The sequence below is a fragment of the Aulostomus chinensis genome, chromosome 1, assembly GCF_037954235.1.
Source record: "Aulostomus chinensis isolate RoL2024-O1b breed Wild chromosome 1, RoL_Achi_v1.0, whole genome shotgun sequence".
NCBI classification, from domain to species: domain Eukaryota; kingdom Metazoa; phylum Chordata; class Actinopteri; order Syngnathiformes; family Aulostomidae; genus Aulostomus; species Aulostomus chinensis.
In genome coordinates, this window is record NC_141320.1 from 62,016,513 (window position 1) to 62,027,045 (window position 10,533).

At 44.1% G+C, this 10,533-nt stretch overlaps 1 protein-coding gene across 1 annotated transcript; it reads left to right on the top strand.

The window, feature by feature from the left end:
• Nucleotides 1-2,320: 2,320 nt before the first annotated feature.
• spry2 (sprouty RTK signaling antagonist 2) lies at nucleotides 2,321-6,672 on the top strand. Its single transcript, XM_086204405.1, has 2 exons — nucleotides 2,321-2,805; nucleotides 4,758-6,672. Exon 2 carries the CDS (start codon nucleotides 4,806-4,808, stop codon nucleotides 5,808-5,810), a length of 1,005 nt encoding a protein of 334 aa, XP_086060531.1. The 5' UTR covers nucleotides 2,321-2,805; nucleotides 4,758-4,805; the 3' UTR covers nucleotides 5,811-6,672.
• The last annotated feature ends 3,861 nt before the right edge of the window (nucleotides 6,673-10,533 follow it).

Below are 10,533 nucleotides of genomic sequence, written 5' to 3' on the forward strand. Positions count from 1 at the left end.
CATTCAGGGAAAACAGATTTGTTTCTCTATTAATTCATTTAGATGAAATTTCACAAAGCTGCAGCAGTGACCCCTATGGGCCATGTTGGAAATAGCAGCTCGATAAAAAGAAAAAAGGAGACAAATAAGAAAACAGAGGAGTCCCGTGAATTTTTTAAATCTTCTTTTATCTCGAACATGGCTCATGTTGTGCATATGTTTCACAATATGACACTTTGGTCTTTCATTTGCGAGATTACATGTCCAGACAATGTAAGTTTGTTCTTACAAGTTTGCAATGCTAACTTTTAAAACTGCAGAATGTTTAGAGGATGCTACTGAGCCTGCTGTTGTATTTATTTATTTATTCATTTTATTGTTCTTATGTCCTTTTTCAACTCACATATTCTGATTGGTGTTGAAAGACTAAAACTGACTGTTTCTCATGAAGTAATGACTTTACTCCTGCATCTTGTATTTTATTCTGTACGCGTCACTAATTATTTCTAACACCATGAAAACAAAAAGAAAAATCTGTCGGTAAATGAAGAGCACACAGAGGGAAGAGAAAATGAACTGGGATGAATTGCTAAGAGAAAGCGAGGAGGTCTGGAGAGCTTCCTGACTTGGATCCAAGTTAATTAGTCGAGTCGTTCTCTTGAGTTGATTAAATTGACCTCTCCTGGTGGTGCACGACTCACAACTTCATGATTACTGAGTGTAGAACTGATCAAATGATCTATTACTGAAACAGAACAGTGAGGGTGAGGTGAAGGAGAGACGTGGAACGCTCTGGCTCTTTCATGTGACGGCTTATTTTACCTTTTGAATTGAATCGAACACAACTTGTATGTATATAAAACCATGAATTAATATGCTTTCTGATCAAATCCCAGCTTTCCATGTATCCCCCCCCCCTAATTTTCACTTAAAACGTCAAGATTTGATTGTTCTGTCTCCTGAACCCAAATGACAGCCTGTAGTGTCCATGAATGCCCACTAGAGGAGGCTGCTCCACTAAAATTCACCCCAGCTGAGGGTTTCTGCCTGCTGATGAGTTACTCAAAAGTTCATGGATCAGTTTAGCCTTCTATCTATATTGCTCTGCTCGGACTACAGCGAGGAGGAGAGGACAAGTCTTCGTACGTCAAAGAAACATCAGCATGCACACGGGACGCTGCTCTCAGGGCCCTTATTTCCTGTTGACTTCCTGTCCTATCTGGCCCCTGGAGTTTGGCTTCGTCTTGATCTCAGATCCGGCAACAGCTATGATGCCACTGATTATTTGAATGTAAAAGACAAGTAAAAACAAAAAAAATCTATAAAAGACTTACCACCAGACTTTATTTCCATTTGTTGCTTTTGCTGCTGCTTCGACTCATTCAGTCCTTCATGAACAAGTAACCATTTAATTTTCAGCTCTGGTTATTTTACCCTCCATGCTGACATGGATGCAAAGATGCATTATAGATGCGGCTGTAGCATCAAGCTAAACATGCTAATGCACAGTTACTACGTTGTGTATTATTGGGTTGTTATTGCACATAAATTAACATGAAAGAAGAGTTTCTGTGTTGAAGCTGCACATCTTTGACATGCCGTTGGCCAGTTTGAGCTGTGATATTGCATCTTAATTTTGAATAAATCATCAAACAATTAAAAAAAAGTTAAATTTTTGAAGTGCAAATTGTAACAAACTTGTATCAAATAGATGCAGTCGTGGGTTTACTCTCTTAAACAAATGAGTTATCATGGAAACTTAATCACAAAATATTTTAAATTAAAATACCATTCGGAAGAGACCACTGTTCTCTATTGTTTAGAATATACCATTATTCAGAATCAATCATAAGGGCTGCATTCCATCATAAGTTTCATTTTTGATAAATAATTTTCTGGAACTTTGTAGAAATATTGGACCTTTTACTTTGAAAACAACAAAAAAGCGGACTGAAAGGACTCTTTGATCATCAGACAGTTGACGGTATTTCGGTTGATCGGTTATTCGAACAATCAAACTGGCAGCAGTTCCAGCTCCGCGAAGCTACATCTTGTTGGCTACTGGTCACCTGTTGAGTGTGACGACCGACCCACTGTAGACTTCTGTTCCACCAAAGTGACGTAGTGCACCTTATACATGAGGAGCTTCTTTCGAGAGATCAGAAAGGTGCAGCTCGCCCCGGGGTGTCGCCCCCCTCCGGGACGCCAGCCAGTATTGATCACCCTGGGTGTGAATGGTCGCTCCCGGCCAGCCAATGGCTGAGCACCGGATGCGAGATATCCGCTGCAACAACAAGCGCTCTGTTCCCCCCCTTCAGCTTGACGCCATTTACAGCCCAAATCCCGACCTCCTCTCCGGAAAGAGGGAGAGAGAGAGAGAGAGAGAGAGAGAGAGAGAGAGAGAGAAAGAGAGAGAGACGAAAAGAGAAAAGTACTTGCAACCTCTCACAAGGCTGCGGCGGATACAACACTTACAAAACTACTTCTGCGCTTGGAGTTGTTGCTCTTTTTTTATATAAAATTTTATTTTTGATTTTTAAAAAAAATGTTTTCCTGCAATTCTTTGTCGGGAGTTTGACTGCGAAGTTTTAATGCCTGCTTTAATGCCTCGTGCTCTTGCGCAAAACACGGGATATACGTGGTAAAAGAGCGCAGTTCTCCAAGGGAAGAAAAAAAAAAGAGAAAAAAGAAAAATATGCGCACTGGCTGGAAACGTTCTCAATGGATTTTACTGACTGCTTCCCCGATTGACTGGCTGATCTAGGGAATAAACTCTTCACGTTGGACTTATTTCACCAAAGCGGGGGCTGAAGTGTCGAGACCACGGTGAGTATGGGTTTCCACAGCTCTGGTTTACGTGTTTTTGATAGTTATGTCAGCCTTTACGCGCTCTTCCTCTGCAGGACTCGCTGTTGTCCTGCTGCACACTTGCGTCGTGGAAGCAACACTTGTCAGGAGTGTTTCTGCTCAAAATTCAGAAATTTTTTTTAAAAAAGTTAGCTCGGGCTGCGTCTAATCGCTGCTATAAGAGTTGAAGTGTCCACTTCATCTGGTGGTAGTCTTACCCAAGTTGGCACAAGTTGTTATTTAGTGTTGTAGGAGTTAAAAAGTTGAACTAAAATACTTTTTTTTAAAATCGAGTGTTCAAAATGTGACCCATGAACCAAAACTAGCTCTGTTATGAAATTAAATCAATCAAACTCTTGAATTTGTCAGCGAAACACTTGTTTTTACATGATACCGTCAGTTTACTACTTCCGTCACCCTTCACCCACCCGCTGCGGCCAACATGGCCAACACACGGGCTCTGTGAAGCGGGTGAGAGACCGCACCCCCCCCCCCCCCCACACACACACACACACACCACTACCACTACCACTACCGCCACCACCCCCAGGTTAAAATGTGCCCTTCATTTGGTGCAAAGAAGCTCATAAATCCCTGAAGAAGCCTCCCTTCATGTATGAGAGCAGTCTTTCCCCCGCACCCCCTGAACGCATCACTCACACTCTACATGCTCTCTTTCATGCACCACACTTTTATCTTGTCACTCATCTTCTTTTCAAGTGTGTCACAATGTAAACCGGGGCTGGTTGCTGCAGGCCATTTGTCTTGCACCAAACAAAAGCTCCTTCCTGTATTGTCATTGAACCACCCCCCACCCCCCAGATAGCATTTGAAAGCTAATTAGCACAAGGAAGGAGAATCAAGGCCACTACTGTCAGTCTCTTTGCTTTGGTGTGAAATGTTGATGAAAACAAGGTTGTGCTTTTGAGTTCGTTGGATTAATTCAGAGTGACGGTGCATTATGCAAATACACGGAGGGGTCAGGGGTCAGCGTTGAGGGGTGGTCATGTATATGCATGCACGTCAAGGTCCCACACGTACGCTCTCAGCTCATATCACACCAAAGCATTCGCAGCCTCTCAGATCAATCATTATCCGCAAAAAAAAAAAAAGACAACTAATTAACGAAGCTAAGTTGCGACAATAGTGAAGTCATCGTGCTGCAATTAATTGTCATTCCGTTTGTGGTATTTTTGTGCGTTTGATTCAGTAAATATCTGATAAAGGTTGAGATGGTCCGAATTTCCAAAGTTGATGAAGTAGTTTTTTGTTTTGTTTTTTGTCTGCCTGACTTAAAAAGGACGGCAAAGTAAACCAGCGCTCATTTGTCAGACGGTAGAAAAACTGCGTGAAATAGTTGCCAAATCTGAAAACCAAAAAATGTATAAATCAGTGAAGAGGAAGCAGAATGTGAACGTTTCAAAAACATGTTCAAACAGTTGGACGTTACATGAAGGCAAGTTGAATGAATTACTTCCACAAGTTAATTCCTCTTGTTAAACGAGTGACTACCTCCAGAGTCGGAGTACTACATTAAAACTACTATTACTCTGAAGTTTCCTAAAGTTGTAAAGAGCGTTGAAGGCAGCAGACAAACTTGATTCCGCTCGAACGATTCAGTGATGACGATTTTGATGTGGAACTTGCCTGCCGCAGTTCTGAGTGGTCACGTGGTTCTGTTTTGCTTGATTTGGTCGTCGATACCGTCAGGAAGCGCAGGGCAAGAGGCCGATGACACAGCAGGCCGGAATCTAACGCCTGAAGCTAATGTTACATGTCCTGTGGTGGCAGGATGACAGCAAGCATCTAGAACACGGGCATCATAGTTCTTCTAACATGACATCGTTTAGAAGCCAGCACGGCGGTGGTTGTGATTTGCATGGCATCATTTGCATCTGGCCAGATATAAACTGTCACCGTGTCTCTTCCAGGACTTCAGATGTGTCCCATTCTAGCCACAGTGGCCCTTCAGTCCCAAGATGGATTCCAGAAGTCAGAGCGACAGCGATGGGGGAGGAGGACACTACGGGTGGTCGCCGTCGTCGACCAGCCCGCCGAGCACGCCGCATGACGATGGGAGACTGCAACAATGGCTTTCGCTAACCCAGGATGATCTGCCAGACATCTGGTTGTCTCCCGCGGTGCTAGCGTTGGATCAGATGAGGATAAGCGGGAGTAGCAATGAGTACACCGAAGGGCCCACCGTCGCCCAGAGGTCTCCGGCCTCGCCGCACAGGCAGCACAAACCTGACTCGCCAACGTCACCGGTCTCATGGAGCAGCGGTCAGTTGGAGACCCAGGAGGAAAGGCCCAACAACCTCCACAACCTGCACGCACACCTGTCTCCCAGGGAGGGCGTGCTAGGGTCGTCCAGCATCGAGGACTCCCAGAGTAGCACCAGAATCAGCATGGGGAGCACGTGTTCGGGCCAGAGGCTCCTCAGCAGCCCAGCTAGCAGGGAGCAGATAATCAGAACCCAGCCCAAACGAGCAGAGCTGAACTCAGACGAGCTCAAACCGCTGAATGAGGAGCCCAGGGCAGTGGGGGCAGTGCCAGGCAGCAGCGCCCATAAAAACCCTGACCTGCACTCCAACTGTGAGGACTGTGGCCGGTGCCGGTGTTCGGAGTGTAACCGCGCGCGGGCGCTTCCCTCCTGCTGGATGTGCGGCCGGCGGTGCATGTGCTCGGCGCAGAACGCGATGGAGTACGGAACGTGCGTTTGCTGCATCAAGGGGCTTTTCTACCACTGCTCCAGCGATGACGAGGACACGTGCGCAGACAAGCCCTTCTCGTGCACACAGGCGCACTGCTGCGTCCGCTGGACCACCGTGTCTCTCTTGTCCCTGCTCCTCCCCTGTCTCCTGTGCTACCTCCCCGCTAAAGGATGTGTCGCTGTGTGCCAGAGCTGCTATGACCGAGTCACACGACCCGGCTGTCGGTGCACGAACACGATCCACTGTGAGGCTGTAGGCAAGCCAACGTAGACGGGACGGCTGTGTTTGCGTGTCAGAATGCAAAAGGACAGACTCCACGTTGACTGAATATTAGTTCCATTAGAAAGATCTTCAAGCCTACCAGGTCTGGGCCTTCCATTCTCAGCTGTCACTACTAAAGGCACTGGAGGTGCACTCACCGGTTCTAGCGTTAGTTCTACTTGAAAAGTAAACCAAAATAAGTGCTCCACGGATTTATAGGTATGAAGACATATTCTACTACTGTTCTCCTTCACGCAAGTGCCCAGGTGTTGCTCCAAGAGTCCAAATGGAAAGTTGTTTGTTTTGTTTTTTAACCTTTAATACAACTTATATGCTAAGAACAGACTCCTGTTACTAACTGTATGTAAAGTAGTAAGTTCAAAGGGTATGTAAAGTAGAGATGTTTTATTTTTGTACATATAATACTTCAACTGTGAAAAAGGTTTCTGCCATACCAGAGGCACCTTGATGACATATTTGGTCACATTTCTATGAATCAGTAACCTTCATTCCTTTTCCTTTTCTTTTTTTTATTTTTTTTTTTTTACATTCACTGGAATGTATATCAATCATTTTATGTAATTTACAAAGGAAAATCTTATCCCTTCTTCCTGTAAATTGTACAGTGACCTTATATGAAAATTTATTTTCTAATTCCAACATTGCTTAGTGTAAAGTTAAAAAAAAAATCTATATTTATTTGAAGGTTTATTATTTTATAATGACAAATATTTATTTTGAGCAAACATCGGTACTATGTCGGGATATTCTGTAGTGGCTGCAGATTCCCGTAGGAGTGTCAACGCTGGATGAATAGTTCACTATGAATTAGAAGACAAATATATTAACGTTTGAAATTAAACAACCTTGAAGTCTGACAGAGTATGTTTTTATTTTATCGGTGTCTTTCATGTGTCATCGTTTCCACTCCTCTGGTTTAAAGGAACAGTGTGTAAGACTCAGGAGCCTCCGTGCACATCGCTAGCCTGTTAGCATACAACAGTTCTGTGAGGAAAGAGGATGTAATCCACAGGTGTTCAGTGATTTAAGTCCCCTAGAGTGGGTAAGGAACCAGGGGAATATCAGCAGTGTGTATGTTGCACAGATGTGGCTTTCCAGCTAACATCCAGGTTGCGAAAACTTGAAGATTTCAGTAAAAGTGAAAGTAAAGTTAAAACACCTGTTTTCTGCTGATCGATCAACCCAAGTTTCCATCCTGGCCCACCTTCCAAGTTCAATTCCTCCGCTCTTCCCTGGATCCTGCTGTTTTTCTGTGCCGCGTCTTTGTTTTTAATCAAAGGTTTGTTCAGGAATTCCTGGGTTTCTGATGTCCCCGCAGGCGAAACATAAGCTCCTGACACTTGTTGACAGCATGCGGACATGTTTGCGGCACGGTATGCATTCAGCGCCGTGATTGACAAGCCGAGGCCCAACCTGTGCTCACTTGTTTGTTATTCACCCCCGGCTTTTTTGATTGACGGAGGAGGGAAGGGGGGGGGGGCTGATACTTTCTTTACATAATTATCAACTTTCACCTATTTTACATGGATGCAGAAGATGGAATCAGGCAGAATCCCATTAGAGGGAGAAAAGGGCGAGTTGTTCTAGTGTTTAGTCTTTATCTTCCAGGCCTCCTCTCTCCCGCCATTGTCTCAGCTGTGAATGAGGAGGAGGGGGAGGAGGGGGGGTGTTAGGAAGAGGGACCACAAAGGGTTAAAAGCATCACTTTGAATGACAAAGACCTAACAGTTTACCCCGTATTCAGCCCGCCATGCATTCATCCTGTTTTCAATAGTCGGGAGGGTTATTTTGGCTCCCCAACGCTCCTCTCTGCTACCTGCTCCTACTTGGTATTCCCATAGGGAGGTGGTGGTCTTGTTGGGGTGTGGGAAGGCCGCTTGGATGGATGTTTTCCGGCTGTGTACGTTTTTAGAAGAAATTTAGGCAAAACAGATCATTTGGAAGCAGCTTCTCTGGTATGAAGAACTTCTATGGCTTTTTAGAGCCTGAAAAAAATTTTCTGGTAAAGTTCAGCTTAAATCTTTCTTAATCTCAGCTCAACAAGTTATGCAAGTACACACGCATGTAGCCAATTCCGACAAACAAAAATGAGATTTTGGGGAGAGGAGAAAAAAAAAGAAACACAAGAGCGGAGAGTGTTTATCCGTCCTAGTGATTTGGCAGCGGAGAGTATCAGGAGGAAGGGGAGGGGGGCAGAACGGCTCTCTTTGTTGGTTTTAGCCGCCGTGGCCCCTGCAGTTCATGGCGGCTGTGAGGCAGAGCTGCCTATTCACCCTGCTCACCAAGGCAGAACGCAGCACAGGAAGACAGGAAGGAAGCGGGGCTATTCTTCATGGACGCATTGTCTGTCTGTCTGACGGCCAGGCTTAAGCAATCAAACAGCACTGGGAGAGGAAAGAGAGGAACTGCACGGCGCTGAGGGCGGTGTGCTGTGAAAGCACCGCTGTTAAAAATATAAAGTTTTCATACTCCCTTTAAAGAGCTTTTAAAGCTGTCAGCTGCAGTTTTCTTGCCTAGGTGGAGCTTCATACATGGAGGTCAGTGCGGACGGCTAAACATCCCGTCACGGGCTAGATTCAGTACTAATGCATCGTAACAGCAACAAAACTAAGATTTTTTTAAGAGAGGAGGATCATAATTCATTTAATCATGTTTGTGAATTGTCCAGATATGACAAGTGTGGACTGAGCGTGCATGGAAACCCAAGTGAATGCATCTTCTAAGAGCGAATGGTAGTTAAATGCATCATAACTTCAAAAACACTTCAGTATTTAGTAGTACCCTACATTAAAATATCAAGAAGTCTGCCGTGTACTTGAACTGCACTATTCTGTGTTGCAGCACTGTCTATAACGTGTAAGACTGCATGACGACACCGTTAGCTTTAAGCTAGCAATGCAGCATTGGTAAGACAACATTCAAAGCATACCGGCGTGATTTTTTGTTTTTTCTATTCAGTGTGAGGTCGTTTGGATTATTTCACGCAACTAAACTTTGTCACTGTTAGCAATTTAAGCTATGCCTTACGCCTGGACCGAAGAAGGCTTCAGTTACTTCGGGTTTCTATCTGTTGTCATAACTAGAAATTGCTTCTTTTTTTTCTTTTTTTTTTTGTATTGAGTTTGGCGGAAGTCACTTTTTTAGAGAAATGTTTTCACGTTTTGCAAACATAAATGTGAAATAATGTTTCTCCTTTCAACACCGAGTCAGAAACATTTTTGTTCAGGTCATGAAATGGTTGATACATTTATTAAAAATGTAATCAAGTGCATGTAGTTGCATGTTGGTCCTCGCCTGTCAGAAACAGCCAGTTTGATCAAGTCTTCACTGCTGCAGCAAGGCCTTGGCGCTCAAACCTCACAGGATGTACCTGTGGAAAAAAAACAACAACCACTTTCTCTCCAATCACATATTCTCTGAAGCACAGCGATTGTTTTTTGTTTTTTCCGATGTGGGTGGCAGAGACGTAAGCATCTCAACCTCAAAAGTTAGATCTGATGGTGTTTCAGTTTTCCATCCTGTTTGGCCTCTTTTGCTGTCATCGTGCAGAGCTTCATTCTGAAATATTAGCAACTACTTTTAGTGCAAAAGTGCCCATAGTTGTTTATTATATTGCAGCATTTGAAGTGTTATATCATAAAGGAGCAGCTCCCAGATTCCTTTGGAGGAACTCATTTGCAGATGAACTCCAGTGGAGTAAAACTGGATCTTATGTAACTCAGGAGGAAGCTTTACAACTGGAGAGCAAAGAAAGTGTCGAAGGCTAAAGTGAAGTGTTCACTAATGTTGAAAACTTTTAAATTGGATCACTTCTTGTGTGTGTGTGTGTGTGTGTGTGTGTGTGTGTGTGTGTGTGTGTGTGTGTGTGTGTGTGTCTGAGCTACATATGGTGCTGTGTGTATTTTTGTGTTTGGGCCAGACAATGAAGCCTGACTGGAGGCCCGAGTCTAATAGCAGCACTTAACTTCAATCCACCACAGGAAGTTGGCTCATCTGCACGTGTACACACACACACACACACACACACACACACACACACATATCGGTCCACTGCTGACAGCCAGTGGATATTTGTTGGCGACACCGTGGCTGCAAGGCTCTTGACAGCTTAGCGGCCCAATTGTTGTTCAGACACACACACACACACACACACACACACACACACACACACACACACACACAGAGTAAAAGCTTCAATTGTTATCCTGAACGGCAAAACCTGATCCCTCCGCAACACAGTGGGACAGACACACATAGAAAGAGGAATTAGTGCAGTCTGACAGCTCACTATTGCAGTCAGTGTGTGTATGTTTGCAATGGTGGCAATTATGTGTGTGTTCTAGAGGGTACGTGTGTGTAATCTTCATATAACACCGCAAGCAGACACAACCGAGGAAAACAAGGTCTGTTTTAATGTCACCCGCAGTTTTAGATATGTTTTCAGGTGGTTACTGATGGGTGTTTTCTTCTGCTTTGCTCCTATTGGCTGGAAGGAGGAACTTTTTTGGTGTTATTAGATATGCAAATACACAAAAACTGCAATAAATGACTTGAACTGAATGTTTAGTTGCATCAGTTGTTGCTGTCGCCAGCTATGAGGCGTACGATATTAACTGGATATGGAATTTGAAAGACTTCTTTGTATGCATACGTCCCTTGATGAGGATTTTACACTTGGTTGTGTTGAGGAGAGCTCTCATTATATATAAAA